The 23,517-nt window shown below is 40.4% G+C and overlaps 1 protein-coding gene across 1 annotated transcript in view; it reads left to right on the top strand.

Moving 5' to 3' along the window:
• Positions 1 to 23,517, top strand: part of USH2A (usherin) — a 775,604-nt gene that overhangs the window by 721,316 nt on the left and 30,771 nt on the right. Inside the window, exons 63-64 of the mRNA XM_064383503.1 lie at positions 3,361 to 4,877; positions 8,312 to 8,633. Of these exons, the coding sequence (XP_064239573.1) occupies positions 3,361 to 4,877; positions 8,312 to 8,633 (1,839 nt within the window). The remainder of the gene's footprint in view (positions 1 to 3,360; positions 4,878 to 8,311; positions 8,634 to 23,517) is intronic.

The following is a 23,517-nucleotide window of genomic DNA, read 5'->3' as shown; positions in this document are numbered from 1 at the left end:
AAAAAACAAACAATAAGCTAGTAAATAAATAAGCAAGGGAATTACAGAGAGCGATGAATACTATAAAGAAAATTAAATAGAATAATGTAATTATGCCCACTCAGGCTATTTTAGAATGGAATGTCATTTGAATCAAGTTGACATTTGAGCTGAGTCCTGAATGACAAGACAGAGTCAGTCATGTGAAGATACGGGGGCAAAATGTTCCAGACAAAATGAACAGCAAATGCAAGGCCTGAAGCCAGGAATGAACTTGGTGTGTTCAAGAAAAGAGAAGAAAGCTAGTGCGTATGAAGTATTCGGGGAAAAGAAAGATGGCACTAGAAGAGGTTGGAGGCACTGGCAGGAGACAGATTGTGCCTAACCTTGTAGGCTGTGGTAAAGAGTTTAGCATTTGTTCCCAGTGCAATGAAAAATTACTGAAGCCTTTAAGCAAAGAAACATGATCAAATTTATGTTTTTAAAAATCAATCTGGCTACTCTGTGGAAAATGGACTACATAAGGACCAATAGAGTTTGAGAACTATAGATGTCAAAGTAGAATATCGATTTTACTTTGGTAGATGGTGGCTCAAATTACAGTAGCAGTTGTGAGTCATGAACTATGGGTGAATCGAAGATACGTTCAGAAGACAGAGATGACAACATGTGTTAATGAGCTGAATGAGAGACATGAAGGAAACGGAGCACTTCAGGATGACTTTTGGGTTTAGGCTTTGGGCTATTGATGAGGAAGGGGAGTCTGGAAGATGAACAAGTTTGAGGGGGCAAGTTGATAGTGTGAGGTGCAAGTCTAAAACTCCTGAGAGAGTTCTTCACTGAGATCCAAGATCGGAATACCTTCCGAACCTCCATTATCAGGTGGATGTTATTTAAACCCATGGTGCCAGAGAATGTAACTCAACCTGTTGAGGTTCTGGGATCAAGCCCTGAGGCGTAAATGTGGGGGTCAAGAGGAGGAAAGAGAGCCAAATTCCCAAAGACTGATAAGAGGGAACTAGGCTAGAAGGAAAACTACTGAGTGGAGTGTCCAAAAACTGAAGAGAAAATATGCCAAAATGCTGCTGAGCGCACAAGTAAAAGGAGGGCAGAGAAGCCACCCTGAGTGTAGGAGTGGGAGGTCACTGTGACCTTGACAGGCAGAGTGAGCGGTAGCGTGGGAAGCCCGGTTGGCATGGCTGGTTGAGGAGAGAATGGCAAGGGAGGAAACCAGGACAGCAACTCATTAAAGCCGTTTAGATGAGAAGAAAGAGGCCGGGCGTAGTGGCTCACGCCTATAATCCCAGCACTTTGGGAAGCCGAGGCGGGTGGATCACGAGGTCAAGGGATCGAGACCATCCTGGTCAACAAGGTGAAAACCCGTCTCTACTAAAAATATAAAAAAATTAGCTGGGCATGGTGGTGTGCACCTGTAATCCCAGCTACTCGGGAGGCTGAGGCAGGAGAATTGCTTGAACCCAGGAGGCGGAGGTTGCAGTGAGCCGAGATTGCACCATTGCACTCCAGTCTGGGTAACAAGAGCGAAACTCCATCTCAAAAAAAAAAAAAAAAAAAAAAAAAGCAGAAAAATGGAGCAATAGGTGGAGACTGTGGCACTGGGAAGTTTTATTTAAAATCATTGAAAAAAGACTAGAGTACATGTAAACATGAATGGAAATAACCAGTAGAGAGAAATAAACTAGTGACGTAGTAGAATATGAGAATAATGGCAGTAGTGAAGTCACTGGGAAGGAAGAAGGGATGGGACACGGCACTCAGGTGGCCTTTAATAAGGACAGAGATATTTCATTCATAGCAAAAAAGGAAAGGCAAATCATGTAAGTCTAGATTCACAGGGATGCAGCGGTCAGAATATCTAACATGGAAGCATGCTTCTCTAACTGCTTCTATGTTCATGAAATATGTGGTTATGTCAACAACCAATGCTGAGAGAGAGAAGAGGGTATTGGCGGTTGAGGAAAGGAGGAAATAGGAAAGAATCACCTGTGAAAATGAGAGAGGAACCGCATGATGGACTAAAGTAGGATTACAGATTGGTCATCGCCTATTTTAAATGTATGTTTAGAAGTTTAAAATGAAACCAGTAAAAATGTTTGGGTGTTTTTACAAAGCCATTTCAGAGCTTGGGTATAGAGGGAAAGCTAAATTTTATACTAGTTAGAGATTTGCTAGGTGACTATTGCAGCATCAAGGGGTGTTGAGGAGTCACAGAGGCTACAAGCTAATTATGGAACCTATGCTCCCTTCAGAAGATACGGCAGTCCCCTTTCCTCATGGGGGTGGTCTTGCCGTGGATCCTCAACAAGAAAAATCACACCAACATACAATATTCCAACATAAAGAGATTATCAAAAGCCTAGGCTGTGTAATCGTAGAAAAAAAGTGAAGTATATTAACAATTCAGTCTAAATTAAGCTTTCCCAAGAACCACTCCTGGGAATGTTTCAAGAGTGTGCTTCCAAAGGCTATAAAATGTGTCCTGTCCCCTCTTGAGAGTCACCGTGATAGGGAATCATCGGTAGGAGTGTGGCATCTCTCTCAGGTTCGTTGAAGCAGGAAAAGGGTGGGAAATCACTGTTCAAAAACACCTGCATTCAGATTACTTTCCATCTTTCAAAAAAAATGTATAATACAGGGTTGAAAACTTGCTGTACATTTGTACAGTATAATAAGTGCTCAGATGTTTTTTCCCAGGACAAAAGAGTACTTTGCCCACAAAGGAGCAATCAATTCTTCCATGGCCTGCAAGAGAAAACAGGGTGTTTTATTTTCCAACTCCTAGTTGTAAAGGTTTATATATATGTATGTATGTACATGCATATATGTGTATGGATATTTGTACTTATATATAAAATATAGGTGTCTGTGTGCCTAAACACACGCACACGCACACATACACACACACACACTTTCAGCCCTGGCACTCTGTAAGAACAAATGATTAAGTATTGTAATTCGATTTCCCAGCAAATGGCATGGAAGGTAGACCCTACTTACTCTAGTCCGTGTGAGATCAGAAGCAGCTCGTATCTATAAAAAAGGAGATTTGAATGCTATTCTCTACTTTAAAAAAAAAAATACAAGTAGGAGAAACCTCGTGAGTACCATTTAAGTCAAAATATCAGGTTCAATGGCCCTTTGCTTTGGGGGAAAACAACGACAAAGAAAAACATTGTTTATCTCTCTGTGGGCCTTATATTAACTGAAAAAGATCACACCTCCCCAATTAATATCAGAATACTTCTAAATTAGGGTCATCAAAATAAGGAATAAGAGGATAAAGGTTAAAAAGGGGCTAAATAACTACACAAAGAAATCACATGCTGCAAGTTATCCCTTTTGCTTCTGTTCCTTCTGTAGACATACAACATCTTCAGTGACGGGCTCCTGGAGTACGCTGGTTTAAATCGTCAGTTTCTCTTCCGCCGCCTGGATCCTTTCACTCTCTACACGCTGACCCTGGAGGCCTGCACCAGAGCAGGCTGTGCACACTCGGCGCCCCAGCCTCTGTGGACAGACGAAGCCCCTCCAGACTCTCAGTTGGCTCCTACTGTCCAGTCTGTGAAGTCCACCAGTGTTGAGCTGAGCTGGTCTGAGCCTGTTAACCCAAATGGAAAAATAATTCGCTATGAAGTGATTCGCAGATGCTTTGAAGAAAAAGCTTGGGGAAATCAGACAATCCAGGCCGATGAGAAAATTGTTTTCACAGAATATAACACTGAAAGGAATACATTTCTGTATAATGACACAAGTTTGCAGCCGTGGACACAGTGTGAATATAAAATCAATGCTTGGAATTCAGCCGGGCATACCTATAGCTCTTGGAATGCGGTGAGGACATTGCAAGCACCTCCAGAAGGTCTCTCTCCACCTGAGATATCCTATGTATCTATGAATCCCCACAAGCTGCTGATTTCCTGGATCCCACCAGAACAGTCTAATGGTATTATCCAGTCCTATAGGCTTCAAAGGAATGAAATGCTCTATCCTTTCAGCTTTGATGCTGTGACTTTTAATTACACTGATGAAGAGCTTCTTCCTTTTTCCACCTATACCTATGCACTCCAAGCCTGCACGAGTGGAGGCTGCTCCACCAGCAAACCCATCAGCATCACAACTCTGGAGGCTGCTCCCTCAGGAGTCAGCCCTCCAGATCTTTGGGCCGTCAGTGCCACTCAAATAAATGTGTGTTGGTCACCACCCACAGTACAAAATGGAAAGATCACTAAATATTTAGTTATATATGATAATAAGGAGTCTCTTGCTGGCCAAGGCCTGTGCCTGCTGGTTTCCCACCTGCAGCCTTACACTCAGTATAACTTCTCCCTTGTAGCCTGCACGAATGGAGGTTGCACAGCTAGTGTGTCAAAATCTGCCTGGACAATGGAGGCCCCACCAGAGAACATGGGCTCTCCAACATTGCAAGTCACAGGCTCGGAATCGATAGAAGTCACCTGGAAACCTCCAAGAAACCCAAATGGCCAGATCAGAAGTTATGAACTCAGAAGGGATGGAACCATTGTGTATACAGGCTTGGACACTCGCTATCACGATTTTACTCTCACCCCAGGTGTGGAGTATAGCTACACAGTAACTGCCAACAACAGCCAAGGGGGAATTTTAAGTCCTCTTGTCAAAGATCGAACCAGCCCTTCAGCACCCTCAGGGATGGAACCTCCAAAATTGCAAGCCAGGGGCCCTCAGGAGATCTTAGTGAATTGGGACCCTCCAGTGAGAACAAATGGCGATATCATCAACTATACCCTCTTCATCCGCGAACTATTTGAAAGAGAAACTCAAATCATACACATAAACACAACTCATAATTCTTTTGGTACACAGTCATACATAGTAAACCAGCTGAAGCCATTTCACAGGTAAGTAGCCATGTCTCGGTTTTCTGAGAGTGAGCCACTGACCTTTCTATTGCCTGAGCCTTTGGTCAGTTCTAATGAAGACCCTAAAAATGGGAAGCATGGTGTCCCCAACCTCCCTCCACCTAAACATGCGTAGTAGACAAAGCACATCCTCATTAAAGCAAAGCTTATTTGCATAACCTCCAGAGAGCAGAATTCTTGCAGGTGATATTTTGAGAGCCAGTTTTTCAGAAAGGTTTCCAGTGCATCCTGGTGTCTGAAATAAGTAGGACAGAGATGAGGCTAATCCCCCAGGAAATATGCAGGCCCCTGGACAGTTCTGACAGCTCCAATAGGGTCATCTGACCAGAGTGCGAGAAAATGATGTGTTATTTTAAGGTTAAAAGGTGTCAATCAGCCAGGCGCTCACTTTGGGAAATCCCAGCACTTTGGGAAGCCAAGGTGGGTGGATCTCCTGAGGTCAGGATTTCCAGACCAGCCTAGCCAACAGTGAAACCCTGTCTCTACTAAAAATACAAAAAGTAACCAGGCATGGTAGCAGGCACCTGTAATCCCAGATACTCGAGAGGCTGAGGCAGGAGAATCCCTTGAATCCGGGAGGTGGAGGTTGCAGTGAGCTGAGATTGCACCACTGCACTCCAGCCTGGGCAACAAGAGCTAGACTTTGTCTCAAAAAAAAAAAAAGTGTCAATCAATGAGCGCTATGACCAGCCAGAGTTAGACTAAAACAAAAATTTGTTTAAATTTGTTTAAAACAAAATTTGCTTTATGAAGAGCCTTCTTATCAATCCAGCACTTCTTCCAGGAATAATAAGGCTTCTCTGACTCTATTTTCTTTGGTTTCTCAGGACAGTGCCACTTTGCTAGCTCCTGTTTTCCTAGCGGTTTCATCTGGGCCCTGTGACATGCATGGAAGTGTGTTTTGTGCACACAAAAGAATCTTCCCCATAGCTTAAAGAAAATTGTTTCCCATCACATTTTAAGTAACTTACATCCCCAGAGAGAAGGGTAATAAAAGACATTTTATGCTTAAAATTTAGTAAAATGAACAGAATCACTTAAAAAAATTAAAGGCTGAAAGAGTGTTGATTTCCAACTACCATAGGTAAAATTTAGGTATTATCGTAATCTAGTGATGTGTAGATTAGATCCTCCTATAATTATCTCTGATATATAGTGCTGTTTAAATGAAACATTCATGGTCTTATGCATCTACTCATGACAATTATTTAGGGTCATATTAAATATTAAACAGTAATTAAAACTTCCTCAGGTATCCTCCACAGCTAATCCACATGCTATGTGAGCTGGCTTTTATATTACCTTACACTGATTCAGGACATAAAAAAGGCCCACCATAGCTGCAGAGCTGTATCTTCTAGACTGGCTTCCTCTTTACTTTTCTGCACCTCCAGCTTTCAAAAATCGTATCAGTTTGCTCCCCTTTGAAACTCTTAATCAAAAAATCTTCTAGAGAAGAAACAGTTTGTCCAGGGATGAGAGGAATGCTTTTTCCTGGCTGGAAAAAAAGTTTGATTTATCTGATAAATTCCAATGATATTTAAGAATATGAGAGAGATCTCTTCATTATTTACTCTAACTGAATCTGTAAGAGACATTGACATAAAACAGAGTATCACTTCCCTATGAAGTTGGAGTTCATGTGGGGATTTTTGTTTTTGTGGATTAATGTTCACCAAATATTGCAAATTTGTGTGTCCTCCTTTCAGCACCCCCAGCTGGTCAGTAAGAATAAGTAGCTTGGGAATGTCCTAAGTAGCAGAGGAATCCAACCCAGAATTTAAAAACTACCACAGATAACGCCGATAATGAATAATCACTATATGGGAAATCAAAATTGACTTCACAGAATTGCCTAGAAGTCAGATCTGCCATACACAGCTATGGATTTGATCACCAATAAAGTGGTAGCCCTATCATGGTGGAGATGGACATGAGAGGAGAACCAGGGGAGGAGGAGAAGAAAGTGGGAATAAAATAAGTCACAAAGGGAAAAAAAGGTGTAATTAAGAAAGCACTGAGCCAGGAGCAATGGCTCACGCCTGTAATCAAGGTGAGCGGATCACCTGAGGTTGGGAGTTCGAGACCAGCCTGACCAACATGGAGAAACTCCATCTCTACTAAAAATACAAAATTAGCTGGGCATGGTGGCACATACCTGTAATCCCAGATACTCTGGAGGCTGAGGCAGGAGAATTGCATGAACCTAGGAGGCAGAGGTTGCTGTGAGCCAAGATCGTGCCATTGCACCCCAGACTAGGCAACAAGAGCAAAACTCCATCTCAAAAAAAAGAAAAGAAAGCACTGGCCGGGTGTGGTGGCTCCCGCCTGTAATCCCAGCACTTTGGGAGGATCGCGAGGTCAAGAGATCGAGACCATCCTAGCCAACATGGTGAAACCCTGTCTCTACTAAAAATACAAAAATTAGCTCGGTGTGGTGGTACACGCCTGTAGTCCCAGCTACTCAGGAGGCTGAGGCAGGAGAATTGTTTGAACCCGGGAGTCAGAGGTTGCAGTGAGCCAAGATTGCGCCACTGCCCTCCAGCCTGGCGACAGAGCGAGACTCCATCTCAAAAAAAAACACTAGAACCAAAAGTTCTAAAGGGAGAAAGAAGGTAGCTGGGCGCTTGAGGGAAAATTGAAGGTGTCATAAAATCAGTGGTGCTTGGGAATAGAGAAAAAAGTGCTCATTTGCAGCCATAGGCGCTAAATACTCACAAAAATTCATTTTGTCAGAAAGAAAAGTCCCTGCTATGTAAATAAACCTCTTCAAGTAGCAGAGACCAGCTATGAGGCAAAACATAATTGATTAGTTGAGTTTAACTGGTTGGTGATAAGGTGTCTTCATGATTGATAATCTGGTGTGTAGTTGAGTTAACTTTGGCCCCACAAGGTCTTCGTGTCATATAAGGGAGCCTGTTTTAAGATGTTAGGTATCAGGTGAGGGGATTGATTACCAATGAGACCTTCATTCCATGATGTTCTTTCATGACCTGGAAACACTCCTGGAGGATCATTTAGCCCTAGTTGCAAAGGTAGGAGGAGTCCAGGACTGCTGAGAACTGGTTCTTACTTTCCAAGGTCTGCATTCTTCATTGCTATGTTAAGTCATTCTGTAGAGTACTAGAATTTTCATGTCAGAAAGAATCTTGAGAATTATTTATTCCATACATCCTTGTTTAGGAGAATTGTGCTCACCCGTTTCGAAGAGATAAGGAACTTTAATTTAGAAAGTCAGGAGGATTTTAATTGTTCAAAAATATCCACGTAAATATAACTTTGTTATTCTGAAGAGTTAGCTATAAATAAGAATATATGTAAGCTTTTTTTTTTTAAGGCTTGGTGTTTTAAGGACTCTTTCCATGAATATCTATTTTGCTGATAACCGCTAATTTCTGCTTTATGTCCTGAAGGTATGAAATACGAATTCAAGCGTGCACCACACTGGGATGTGCCTCAAGTGACTGGACATTCATACAGACCCCTGAGATTGCACCTCTGATGCAACCCCCTCCACATCTGGAGGTACAAATGGCTCCAGGAGGATTCCAGCCCACCATTTCCCTTTTGTGGACAGGACCGCTTCAACCAAATGGAAAAGTTTTGTATTACGAATTATACAGAAGACAAACAGCAACTCAGCCTGGAAAATCCAATCCAGTGCTAATCTATAATGGAAGCTCAACCTCTTTTATAGATTCCGAACTATTGCCATTCACAGAGTATGAGTATCAGGTAAGAAATGTGTGTTATCCACAATTCGAGCTGATTGTGTGCACCCATCAGCACCCGCCTGTAAAACTGGTGTGCAATTTGAAAAGGCACTTAGGGAGTTAAGGAGGGTAATAGTATTCTTTAAAATTTTTTTCAGCGGTAAATGAGGAAAAGCCATATACATTGCCTTTTTCATTTTCTTGGTTTTTGAGTCCTGCGATGTACGTTGTTTTTCTTACGTAGATGCCAGGTGAGATATCTGCTTTTCTGATTAATAGAGTGGTTTCCGCCATTAAGATTCCCTCTGTCAGTGTTGCCTTGGTAGGAGATGCTCCTTATTAAAAGATCATTTTGAAAATAGCTCATTACTTGTACCAAAACAAAGTAAAATCAAATGGCAAACATCTCTAGCCTCTGTGCTCAAGAAAGAGACAGAATGTTGAAAAAAAAAGTCTAGAGGAATGCAACTAACCTGCCCATGGCGATGAGGTAAGTTTTCTATGAGGATGGCCTAAAAATATAAGACTACACATTCTTAAAAAGCCAAGAATTAAGACTAATCTTCAGAAAATACCGTGAATTCTATGGAGGACTTTCTGTTAGGTTTGTTTGTTTTGCCATCAGGGTCCATTTGCATTCTTCTTGCAATAACAACCCCGTTTCCTGTGGGAGAATGCTTCCCCTACCCTTTGCTCAGGCGTGGTGGGAGTGTCAATCAATGTGTCAGGCTGTCTCCTAGCCAAGTGGTGGGTACATGAGCTGCTCAGCCCCTCAGATTTGCCTGGGGCTTGATCTTCAGCAGGGGACTCAGAATTTTAAAAGGTGGAGGTGAGAAGTCCTGATAAAATATCCCTAACCTCGGTCTAAAAGTTTTTCTTTTCCCTGCTATTTCCAAGCACGGTTCTGCAACGATTCTTTTAATTCCATATACTCACAGTAAACTCCTTCTGGCTTCAGTCAGAATCAGTGCCTCTTGCTTGCAGTCAAAGAAAGCTTACTGATTGATGTAAGCACTTAAGTGCCAGGCACAATGCCAACAGAAATTTTCTAAAAGAGGAAACTGAGCCTTAAAAAGCTTATTATAACATGCAATAATAAAGGTAATAAGTCACCAAAAAAATAGTGACCAAATCAATGAGTATAATGATTACAGGGAACACTTTAAGCATGAAAAGAATGTTTTAGGACAATAATGGATGGGACAAATTACTGAATTAAGTTACTAAGATTTGAAAATATAAATAAATTCTTGAATGGTTTGGAAAACACACAGATATAAATCCATAATCTCTTGTTTGCAATTCCAAATCTAAAAATCTCTTAAAAGTATTCTCTTGATTTGCCCAAGTCATTTGGCAACAAAACTCAATCTAAACAGACTTGAGACTATTTACAGTATTTGCTTACTCCATTTAATATGAATATTTATATGTTTTGCTACAAAAATACTGTTTTATTATAAGAAGGCTGACCAGATCATGCTGTCGGTATTATAAAATATACAGTGCATACATTTTATCCTATTTCAAAATCTGGACACAAAATTATTTTAAACCATATCAGGCCCCAAGGGTTTAGGATAAGAAATGTGGTTTATGTCATAAAGGAACAAAATACTTATTGATGCCACCATTGGAAACATAATACTATTAGAAACAGCCAGAACCTATGTGTCTGCTCTTTTGTTCTTTTCTCATTTCCTTAACTGAAAAGTGTCACGTTATCAAAGTTATCAATTATGTAGTCTCTCTTTCAAACAAAAATGGTACCTGCCTGAGAGAGCTGGATGAAATCAGCATGAAATCTATGGCCACTAATTAAACGCAACTTAATGACCAATATATAAGAAGCTCAAACTTTCTCTGGTATTGTGTTGTGTCATTGGACTAAATTCTGGTCACATGATCTGTAGAAGTCTCATTCCAGTTGTTTGTTGTTTTAGAGAGAGTCTTGCTCTGTTGCCCAGGCTGGAGTGCAGTGGCGAGATCTCAGCTCACTGCAACCTCTGCCTCCCAGGTTCAACCGATTCTCCTACCTCAGCCTCCAGTGTAGCTGAGATTACAGGTGTGCACTACCACACCAGGCTAATTTTTTTGTATTTTGGGTAGAGACAGAGTTTCGCCATGTTGACCAGGCTGATCTTGAACCCCTGACCTCAAGTGATCAGCCTGTCTTGGCCCTCCAAAGTGCTGGGATTACAGGCATGAGTCACCGCGCCAGGTCCCATCCCAGTTTTCTAAGGAATGGAAAGCTCCAAGCATGTGTCTTGTCTCTAGTCAGATTTTTCATCAGGTACTAAGGATGACCAGGAATCAAGGAACCCACATTTCAAAGGAGAGGAAAGTTAAGAACCTTAGACTATGTGGTCTCTTTTGTAACTGTTACTATCAGCTGTGTTACACTCCTCCATACTCATCTCACTCAAATGAAAGTATTTAATTTGGTTTTTGATCTCCAGTTTTTATTTATTGACTAATCCCATGTAGTTACAACATAAGGATAGAAAACAGAGAAAATCCAAATCTAACTCAGAACCAAGGCCCAGTTCTTGTGGAAAATAATATTTTGAAAAGCATAGATTAAATGTGGAAATAAATGAAAGGAAAACATTGGTTTCATTTAGCCTGTGCAAATACCGAGTCTATATGGACCCTGAGTAATCCTACAGAAGTCATTTAGGAAGTTATATACTAAAACAATTTTTTTAAACAAAAGAGCGCTTTGTATTTGTGATGAATTTGCATTGCTCTCAAGTCCACTTGAGAGTTACTTCATCTGCAGGTTGCCTTTGAATACACCTTCATTGTCATATACACATCCGCTCACCCAACAATTGACAATGAGTTGACCCTTCTGCAGAGGATTGTGTTTTTGAGGTAATTGTAGATTGTAGGGAATGAAAACAAAGAACTGAGAAACTTCATAGCAGTGTGAAAGGATTACTCGGGAGATCATGAGGATGTGTAATTGGGGAGATTGCCACCCACATGGTGTGTCTTGCAAGTGTCAGATGGGGCTCTTCACCACCTTCCTACACTATGCTACATTATTGTACTCATTTCTGTTTTTGAGTTAAATCATTGAAAGCAGTTGTTAAAATTTAGTTATATGAGCAGAACAAGACAGTTTTCACTAGTCTAAATCAGCTCATTCTATCAGATATCTTGGATATCACATGGATAAGTTCTGATGGGCAGGAGGGTCAGGAAATACCTGGAGAAATGGATACTTACAGAGAGAAGGGGAACTTCTCACTGGAGAAAACCAAAGAGGGAAATTAAATGAGCAGCAAATGTCACTCACCTCACCACAATTCACATAACCAGCTTGGTAACTAGCTTCTTTAGAGGTGAGCAAAATCCATGTGATATCAAAAGCATCTTCCAAATGTTCGATAATACTTCGATATGGAATGCCCTAAAGGAAGCATCCCCAATGTTTATAGGACAAACGAAGGACCTAAGTGCTTGTTCAAAGGGCAGATACCTGGGTGGAATGGGAAAGGACCCCAGCAACCTGTATTTTTAACAAGCAGCCTGGATGGTCCACAACCCTCTTTTTTTGGAAATACTACCTCAGAGGGTGCGACATTGCTGCTATGCTACTTAAGCCCAGTTTTCAAGTGGTGATTTTCTGAATCAGTGGTTCTCAGCCTTGACTGCACACTAGAATCATCTGGGGAAATTTCACAACATTCTGGATGCCAATACCCAGGCCCCGTTCCCCCTGTAGTTCCGATTCTGGGATGGGTTCAGGCATCTGTGCAATTCAGAAGGTCCCCAGGTGATTCTCATGTGCAGCCAGGGTTGAGAATCACTAGCCTAAACTGTCATAAACAGATCACCCAAATAAGTGAGGCCAGCTCCCCACAAATGCCTAATTTACATATGATAATTGATGATAGCTTATTGACATTGGTCTATCCGTCGCTTTCCTAAAGAAGGGTCCTATCGTTTTGGTATGAAGCTAGAGAGGGTAACAGAATATATTATCTACAACGTCCATATTTCAGTTAATCAAATAATTTATTTTAATCATCCTCATGGATTTTATTTGGTTTTAGTTATTGTTGTTTTATTTTCTTTTGTTTCTTACTTAGAAGGTGCAGTCTTTGGTGGTAAGAGTAAAGTTCACTGTCATTTAAAACAAGGGATCTTTCTAGTTTGAGACATTTCAGCACACCTTCCAGAATTCTGGGATTCTGAAGGATAACGCTGGAGAATTAGCTTTAATAAAGCCAGTGAGAACTGAAATATATGAATCAAAAAATTAGGAAGATTATTATTTTTTTTTTCCACAAGAATAGGTCGGTGGCTTCACAGAGTACTGTGCAGGGCCCCATTAGAAAGCAAACATTCTCTGTGAATTTTCAATGCAACTTTGTTACCAAAATCTAATTCTCAAACAACTCTGTAAATGTATGTTCCATGCATAACTGAGATGCATCTATACTAAATAAAATTCTTCCATTGCACAGACCTCTTCCTTAAACAGAGATCACTGGCTTGCTTGTGCTACAGAATATTTACAAATCCAGGAAGATTTTTTAGAAGACAATACTCATTTCTATCTTCAATCTTTCAAAATTGGGCTATTCTAATACATGCAATGTGAACCTCCAAACTCTACGTGGAGCAGCTCTTAATTGTTTAGCAGCAAATTAAGACAATATTCTTCCCACAGGCTTTGAGAGGGACCTGGGTGTGAGTTTACTCCGTTAAGACGTTAAGACGTTTTGTTTTTTACCTTTGGGGAGTGAGCCGAGGCTAATGAATAGCTCTCAGTAATTGTGCATTCATATTCATACTCTCGCTTAAGGCAATGACTCACCATGGATTTGATAGGGCCCGCCACCTGCCCCCACCTTTCACTGAATCATGCTGTCAGTGACTTAATTAGTTTTCCTGAAACTTCCTCACTTTGACAGATTTTTGCAGTAAGCGCCCACACACACTCAGGTTCTGAAGGCTTCCGGTGCCTCATGACTGGGTGACTGAGAAGCAGCAGGGCAGCCTTATAGGAAACTCTGTGACTCATGGCATGGGGTCTGAACTCAGGGCTAATGCTGAATGGCATAATACAGAATGGCAGTCTGCTGCTTTCTAACAGACCAACACTGTCCCCAAACAAGCGGATGGAAGGAAAGGCAGTGGAGGAGACACAGAAGGGGATCCTCACTGTTGCTGTCAGTGGCAGCTGCCTGAAGACTGCCGGGGTACAGTGGAGGCCTTCCCCGCACCAGCTCCCACCATAGGCTACTAAATTGTTGGTGATGAGTTAGAACGGAGCGGGGCTGGGAGGGGAAGAGCAGCCAACACCTTCTACTCCCTCCCTCACTACTTCTGGATCCTTGAGCACTTTGACCTCTTTGGGCCTTTCCTCATAATAGAAGTTAGGGCTGCTATGATGGAATATCATAGACTGGGTGGCTTAAACAACAAACATTTATCTCTCACAGTTCTAGAGGCTGTGAAGTCCAAGGTCAAGGCACCTGCAGATTCAGTGTCTGGTGAGGCCCACCTTCTGGCTTGCAGATAATGGTCTTCTCCTTATATTCACATATGCAGGTAGAAGGAGATGGAGAGGAAAAGGAGGGAAGAGCAAAGAGTAGGGGGACTTCCTCTAGTCTCTTTCTCTTCTTGTAAGAGCACTAGTCCCGTTCATGAGGGCTCCTCCCTCTGCAACCTAATAACCTCTCAAAGGCCTCCATACCACCACATTAAAGATTAGGTTTCAACATGTGTATTTGCAGGGGACAAAAACAGTCAGTTTATAGCACTCATTTATAAAGAGAAGCACCCTCCAGCTCTATATTCTGTAGGTAGAATAGTGGTAAGCCACAGGCATATAATTTTTAGAGATTCTAATCAAACTTTTCTTCTCTTGATTGGTTTTTGTAATCTACAGTTTGTAAAACCTGACAAAATAAATTCTGACCCAAAACAACTGGATTATTTTTGAGACAAGGTCTCACTCTGTTGCCAGGCTGCAATGCAGTGGCACGATCTCGGCTCCCTGAAACCTCCGCCTCCTGGGTTCAAGTGCTTCTCCTGCCTCAGCCTTCCGAGTAGTGGGACTACAGGCACACGCCACCATGCCCAGCTAATTTTTTTTGTATTTTTATTGGAGACAGGGTTTCACCATGTTAACCAGGATGGTCTCGATCTCTTGACCTCGGTCCACCTGCCTCAGCCTCCCAAAGTGCTGGGATTGCAACTGGATTTACTAATGGTATTTAGCTTTAAGTTGTGTTGATGCAAGTGAGTGTATGAGGTCAGCTTCAGACCATAAATGGTTATTCACCACCAAGTGGACATATGGAAATATCAATAGTTTTGTCTCTCATGGAAACCTAATATATTTATTTACTAATATATTTTTTAAAGTATAACTATGTTATAACATATAAATGTAAATAAATAACAAACTCAATTTCTTTAGTTAGCTACAAATAAGAGTCTCATTTATGTTCCTGAGAAAACCCACACTATCAAAAAGTTATCATGACTATTTCACTACAAGTAACAGAAAGCCAATGTAAACTAAGTTAAACAGAAAGGAATTGTTTCTGCTCTCATATCTGGGAAGGTCATTGAAGGAATTCCTTGAAACCAAAGAAAAGCTATCAACAGCAGGCCCTGGAAACCTAGGATGCAGGACTCAGATGCTGTGGGGTTCATTTATTCTCTCCCTCCTTACCTCATCTCAGCTCGTCTCTATTTGGCTTCATTCTGCGCAGTCTCACCAGGCATCAGAGGAAATCACTATTAACAATCCCAGATTCAAGCCCTTTCTGTGCATCCATTTCCTTTTCTTTAAAACATGAATAGATGCAGCACTGAACTTGCTTTGAGGTTAAATGAGTTAATATGTGAATGTGCTTGGAACAGTGCCTCATACATAGAAACTACTTCACCTGTATAACAATAATGGTTATTATTATTACCCATCCACCTTACAGTGGAAAGAGGACTGTAAGTCAACCAAGTGCAGGACTCTGGCTGATCCTGTTGCACTACCTTCCTTCCTGTGAACCAAGAGAACAGAGGACTGTGACCGAGCAGGTGTGGTCGCAGGGCCCAACCAGGCAAGGCTGATGAGGTATGTGGGAAGTGCTTCCAGCCAGAAGCAAGAACTGCCCTCCCTAGTACGCTACACACACCAACCACAGGAACAAGTACTCCACACCTGTGAGACATTGGCAATCCTTGTGCTCTTTCACATTGGATGCTCATACCCTTCCTGTTTTCCAAATGAAGAAGCTGTGTTACGATCACATAGCTTGTGCGAGAAAGGTACTTTATTTCTGATAACCTTGCTTTTCTCATTAAAAAGGGAGTGTGTTATGAGAAGTAAGAAATCTGTGTGTCTAGTAGGATGCCTGCTACTTAGTGGGTCCATGCCTCCATCCAGTCCCCCCAGGATCCCACTAGTTAAAAGAAGGAGAAACTTTCATTCAAGACTATAAAAAAAGCCAGGTTAAGACATTGCTTTTGTCTATATCAGCAAGTCATTAATAAAAAAAGTGTAAACGTCTCTAATCAGGAGTACAGTTGGCTCTAAAAGTGTGATACTCCTTCCACTAGGCAGTTCAACGCTCCTTGTCCTTGCCATTTCTCTTCTCAAAAAAAGAGTAATTTACCCACATACCCATGACTAAAATTCTAAACTGAGAGTCTGACTCCACTTTTCTGCAATCAGCTACTTGCTTTGTATGGCCTGTTTTCTATTGCTGTCACCCTTACCCCATCCCTTTTCTATATCACATTTAGAGAAAACATATTGAGCATGTTTTCTGTTTAGTTTTGGACTTGCATTTAATTAGGTATTAATCTCACCAACGTATTTCTGACCAGCATGGAGGCTTTTGTTTGGTTAATTTCTCCCACAAGAACTAAGCTCCCCCCGCCTACCCTAACACCCACGGCTCAAGGTTTTAAATGATTTATTGATATTGTCTGACTCAGTCAGTGTATGTATTCTAAAACTTCAGGGCCTGAGTGCACAGCTTAGACTAAAGGCCACTGGGACATTTCCATGCGTAGAAAATTGAAGTCTGCCACCAGGCCTGGGGCCTGATCATTTTTCGCATCAAGCATTTTGTTCCCACAGGAGATCATTTCTACCTGTCTGTGTGAGCACATTCAGGAGCATGCTCTAGTTCTTTTTGTTCTTGTTTCATCTCTCATGGTGACCCTTAGGATTTTACTCTTAAGTTTCTATTGTTGGCAATCTTGATGGCGCCTTTGGGACAAGTTATTCATGTGAAGATGGGTTGGTTCCCACCCTCATACAGATGCAGCTCAGATTTATATTTAACTTAAGCTGATATTGATCTTCTTATCTCTGTGCTGGAAGCTTGTTTGCTGGAAATAAAATATTCAGCACAACAGAATGCTCTTCAACTGAACGTAGATGATGTGTAATTCCAGCCTGCCCTCATGGCTCTTCAGATGGTCATAAAAACAAAGGCTCCCACAGTCACTTGGAACTTAGGTTCTGTAGGATGAGGTGTGTTTTACTTATTTTCCTTTATCTTGTAAATTGAGTTTTTAATAACCTGTCCTTATTAAGCACCTACATTGTTCAAAGTGTATACCTAGTTACTAGGATTGAGGCAGGAGGCTAAAATCCATGCATTCTACCCTTTAGGGACTTAAAGTATAGTTGATAAGACAAATAAAGATGCCCACGAATAATGTATCCATAAAAATATAGCTCGGAATGTTGATGTTTGCAAGATCCGAGCGATGGTGAAACAGACCCAGGGAGGAAGAAGCAGCTTCTTTACCTTCAGGGACAGCATGACTTCTACACCAAACTCTAAAGGCCACTCTTATTCTCCTCTCTGGCCAGATGGTTTTGTGCAGCGAAAGTGGCACCTTAATATTAAAGATCTTCTTGACTAAAATCATTCCTCAGAGACATGAAGAGATACCATTTCTCTGTTCCTTCAGTCTTACAAAAAGAAATGCCTTTCTAAATCTCCATCCTTATGTTTAGAGGCCTCTCTTAGCTCACCTACTGTTATTGGTACCCGTGTAATGGTTCAAAATGTTCTCCACTGTATCAATCGGGATCTCAGCAGGAAACATATGGCACACTCAAAGGATATTTGAAGAAAATTTAATGAAGAGGCCATTTATGGAGGTGTGGGCAGAATTAAGAGAATCAATAAGGGATGTTAAAATGCCCCGGGAGTAGGAAGAGCCAGAAGCTGTTACCGTCTAGGCCTGCAGGGACAACAGAAGAAACTGGGTCATTGAGAGGAAATTCAGCCTTGTCAACCTGCAGTGGCAAAGAGAGGAGCAGGAGAAACGGAACCTGAAGTCTCTCTTCCTTTTGATAAACCCAAATGGAAAGGAGCCAGAGGAGAAAGATTCCAGGTGAGGCAGTCTGATGAAGTCAGCCTCCCGGGGTACAGAGCAAGCCAGAGAAGGGCCCAGAAGGGATCTGGGGAAAAACCCGATCGTCCCCCACACTCAGATTGATGCTGCTTCTCAACCAGTACGTCACAGTGTCTTCTCCAGGAGAATCCTTTCTGGGCTAGAGGATCACCTGGACAGCTTTGGCTTGTCACTCTATGATTATTGATAAACCACTAAGTAAATCTGAAGATTTAAGGAGGATTGTGCTTAAGTACTTGAAACAATGGCATAGTACCATTAAATTATAAATAAACATCTCAGGATATATGAAGCAATCCAATCTGCAAGTGGAAACAAATATGTTAACACATTCAAATAAGTCAGATGCCTTAAATGGTAATGTTTAAGAACACAGTTGAGACTTCTTCTTGTTAATCGATTTATCTGTCTGTTGATGGATCTGATCATTACCAAGATGCCTATAAGCAACTAGAAAACTGTACAGTTCTCTCTTTGATTCCTAGAGGCATATTTCTAACAGAAGCCGGCAACAAAATTCTTTTCTCTAAAGAATCCATTGAACTGCTCTAATTTTTTATTTTATCATGCTTGGGTCTTTTTGATAAATTTTAACTAATAATAAGACAAAGTAGAGAAGCCATCCAATTAACACATTTCAATGTAGAGCAATATTTTTGAAAAGCCAGGCTTTTATTTATCCTAACCCTCAAAGCTTTAGAGTACAGAAGTACCTGGACAAAAGATACAGACAGAGAGGTGGACTAAATTCCAAATGCTGTGGAGGGTTTTCTAATCTTGTTAATACATAACAACTAACTAGAATCCAGAAGTGAGTTCCAGAATTGCTATGTAGCCCCACTAGATCCCCCAAACTGTTAACTCACTCTATGTCTTTTCACACAAATAATGTGATAGTATTCACTATTATTTATTTAGTGTTTGCTGTGTGCTAAGGACTATGTTAAGAACTGCACGTATATTAACTAATATGATCTCATGCAACCATTTGAGATAGGTGTTATCACTAACACCATTTTACAGGTGGGAAACATGAGGCATTGAAAAATTAGGGGCCATGCCCAAGGATGTAGAGTTGGTTAGCTGAAGGACTCAGATTCGAACCTTAAGATTCAGGTTCCAAAGACTGTTTTCTTAACTTCTACCCCAACAGTTACCTCCAAATTGCATTTGTATAAAGCTTTGGGATTTTCAAAATATTGATGAAATATTTATAAATGTATTAATCCCCTACCCCATTCCTCATAAATTTCTAGAAACAGTATTGCATGTAAATCTTAAAATAGTCCTGTGGGATAGGTGTTGTTACTAGCATAGTCAGGAACCTGAATGACTTAGCAAGTTGCCTAGTCAAAAAGGGACAGAGCCAGAACTCAAGTCTAGACTTTCTGACTTCAAGTCCAACGATGGTTCTGCTGAACTGCAGCTTCTTTAAGTCACTTCCATCAGGAGCACACATTCCTCACCCTGTGAAGACAGACTGATAAGGGACGCAGTCTGGGCTACATGAATTACCAACTCTGGATCCTCAGCTAGTAATTTAAACTCATTAAACCTCAGTTGACTTATCTGTAAAATTGAGATTAAAAAAAAAAAACCCCAGAAAGGTTGTTGTGAACTTTAAATAAGTTAACTTAAAGGCTAGGGTATTGTCACTTAAAAACAAAATTAAGATTTAATATATAAATACATAGAAGGTGTTTAGTATCCAGTATTCCTGTAAAATGCAAATTAAATAAAGTCACTCTCCTACTGCAAACCCTCCTTCCCCCATTCCATAAAATGCAAACTCCTCTCTGGTTCCATAAAGCCTTTCATAGTCTCAACTTTTGTCTGGTTCTATCCTCATCCCATTGCTCTCTGGCCCTTACTCACTAAGGTCAGCCACACTGGCCTTCTTGAGAATCTAGCCTAGGGCCTTTGCATGTGCTCTTCTTTTGCACAGAATGCTCTTCCCTCAGATCCTCAGCTGGTGACCTTCTGCCAATTGTATCCCAGCTTGATGGTCAACTGTTGAGAGAACCTCCTGGACAAGCCAACCATTTTCTGCTATATCACCTTATGTATATCATCCTACTATATCATCATTTCCTTTCTAGCATATATCTTTACCTGTTTATTTTATTTGTGTTTTTATTGATTGCCTCTCCTCACCAGGACGTTAATGACAGCCTTGTTCGCTGTTGTATCCATAGCTCATAGAACAGCATCTGGCAGATAGAAATGGCTCAATCAATATGTGTTGAATTCATGGATGATAAATAGTCTTACCTAATTTACTATCCTTCATAGAGATGTTAATCATAATTGGTGATTGTGATCTTAGCTTCCTCTAGCAACTTATTGTGAATAAAACATATATTTTAATGCTATATCCATTAGGGTATAGTTATTATTGTAGAGAACATAATGGAATTTCAATGCATTTACACATGTTTTGAACAGGATGAAATAAATGAGTAGGACTTGCTTCTGTGTAATATGCAATATTGCTCAAAGCATGTTAAGTGGCAGCAGAGACGGGGGTCACATTGTTTGTGATAATTTCCACTGTCTCACTTTTGGGTTACCCTCCACCGAAAAAGCCGTCCATGTGGGGCTCTATGGCAAGCCCAGGGCAGCAACCCACCCATGTGGAAGGTATGTACAGGCCTTCTTTTAATGGCCTTTTGTAGGAAGGGGTAAAGAGCTCAGGCTTTTATGTCACATATCTGTATTGGCAGGCCAGCCTTATCACTTACCAAGTTGCATAAATTTCTGTGTTCCTCAGTTTTCTCATGTGTAAAGTGGGGATAATAATACCAACCATATAGGGTTGTTGGGAGGAAAAAATGCAAAATTAGTACATAGACTACACTTACAAAAGTCTAAGTGCTCAATAAACCCAATAACTACTCTTATGTATCTTCCATGAGAGCCGGATGGGGTTGGATTTCTGTTTCCTCTTAGGGAGAGCATTTATAAGCAATAAAAAATAGCATGCAATAACTCTAAACTTTCATTGTTTAGTTTTATTATTTAAAGTGAATCAGGGCTAATTTCAGTATTTCCCACTGTTAGGTCAGTTTCCCTTCTTCAGATATTAGAGGAGAACCGTATTCACATGTATTAAGTAACTCCAAAGAGCAGGGCGGTATGAGAAGGAGTAGTGACAAGACACCTATTTTTAGCATGGGAAATGTCTTGTAATTTTTCCAGTAGCTTCACATCTCTGAATTTCAGAAGGGCTCATAGCAAGCAAGACAATGTCCTGCTGTACCCTCTTTCGCTGGGTCCCAGAATTCAATTGAAATCATGTTCTATCTTGCCTAATCCAAAGTGTTCTAGATGAAGGGTACCTGGAATACAGGGACTATATCTGTAAAAGTGCTACTCTATTGTATCCAGCAAGGTACTATGCAAACGGAGATGCTGGAAAACATCCATTTGGTTGTGAAAGAAAATCAGATAGGTAGACAGTTAAATAGATAGCTACATAGAGCTTTCCAGCACATTATTCCTTCATAACTGGAGCCTGCAGAGCTACTCATGAAATAAAACAATCTTGTAATCACGCAATTTCAAATTCATTGCATTTTCTTTTTTGCCAAAATTCTTTAATCACAATTCTGGCAAAGAAGTTTCCAGCGTATTGCTACTCAAACATATTCAAAGCCTATGACAAGCTACCCTTTAAGAAGGCATTAGCGTGAGTGCCATGGGAAAATATACTCTAAGGTTGTAGATGAATTGATATGATTTCCTTGATTGTATCTTTTTATTTATGAGGCATAATTTATGAGCACCGGAAAGCAAACTGCAATGAGTGATGACTAACAACAGCCAAAGTCATAAATCAGGAGCAGTGAAATAAGTAGTGATTTTGATTGAATCTATTGAATTAGCTGTTGGCCTTAGCCAATACAGGTATTGGAAAGACCATTTTAATATCTGTTTGTCCCCTTCATGGGAATGAGATAATCTCATTACATGCCCCTAGGAAACAAATAATTTAATTGTTTGCCTGTTAACATACAACCTGTTTACTTATTAATTAGTGGCATAGCTGTTCATGCTAGATTGTTGTTTATTTCTGATGTGAATTGTTATAAAATTATGTTCACATTCCTCAGTTTTTATCAACAATTATGTCTCCTTAGAACTGCTTGATATAAATTTGTCCTCAGAATTGTTGAAATGCTTTTTTGAATCAAACATTATCATTATCCCACAGAAGTTGCAGAGAGCTCAGATGTTCTTCCCTCTTAATACTCTGAAAGTTAACAGTTATACAACTCTTATAATAAGCAGCCTGGTTAAAGAACAAAATCTCAAATTTCTTCAAGCGCAAGGACAGTCATCACTTACATTAGGAGTTAATAGATTAGAGATATTTTGTAAAAGACTAGTCGGCTGAATTTGGTTACTCCTATATTCTGTTTTTATAAGGAAAATAATAGCAAATGTAAGACCAAATAAACATCAGCTTGGTGCTGACCGTATACAAACCATCTATGAACCATATGTTATGAAATATGTTGCCTTGATTTTAACAAGACCTGTAGCATTTCCTTGGCCAAAAGAATCAAAATATTTTTACAATGTAGGGGGTTTTCTTATGATACCGTAAAGAAAAAATGCATTGGAAAACCCCTTGAAGTTTATATTGATAATTTAGTTTTGCTCTAAGACAATATTTGGCAAACATCACTCCTAAGGAAGGTTATTTCAGAAAGATATGAGATATTGAGTGAGACAAAGTATTAAGGTGAAAACTACTTTGTTTAGCCAATACAGGTATTGGGAAGACCTTTTTGATAACTCTTTGTCACCCTCATGGGAATGTGATCACAATCTTAACAACAAGTTAAGTGTGGAAATTGTGCTAAAGAATAACCAGCACAGTAACAGAAGCCACCACTCTGGGAGATTCTGATACGTTTCCCCTTCTCCCACCCTGTGCAGACTAGTGGTCCCTTCTCTTTCTCATTCACAAAAATTATTACAATGCTTCTGTTCACAAATACTTGCTTTCCTCCTAGAACAAAATTAGAAGGAGAAATGTTGGGTTGGGAGAATTTGGGAGCATTTAGAATAATGTTCATCTGGGCCAGAAGAAAAATAGACTCAGCAATTTCTAGAAATATCAAGGTTTCAAAAAATTACACCTTAAGTGAAAACTAGGAGGCAAGGAGGGGTTCTACAAAGTCAGTAAACTCTGGTTCTGTTTGGAACTGTGATAAACACGGTGATTAACTCTATGACGATTATTGAATTGTAACATATTCCAAGATACATTTACTGTGTTTATTTGAATGACTAAAGATAATGACAAAGGTAATGCAAAGTATAACTCTAAAGAGACATAAGTGGAAATTGAACATGTACTGTGCCTATATTTCTGTACTGGTTCTATAATGAATAGCCCTTTGTGTTTTTCAAATAATATTGAGTGTAAAAATCACTTGGAAATATGCTGAAAGGGAAGATTCCAAGGTCCTCTCACCAGAAATTCTGAT

The sequence above is a fragment of the Aotus nancymaae genome, unplaced genomic scaffold, assembly GCF_030222135.1.
Source record: "Aotus nancymaae isolate 86718 unplaced genomic scaffold, 86718_ANA_hifiasm-v0.15.2.pri h1tg000032l_0, whole genome shotgun sequence".
NCBI classification, from domain to species: Eukaryota; Metazoa; Chordata; class Mammalia; order Primates; family Aotidae; genus Aotus; species Aotus nancymaae.
Note: the sequence above shows the minus strand (reverse complement) of the source record. Positions and strands in the feature narration are given on the sequence as shown.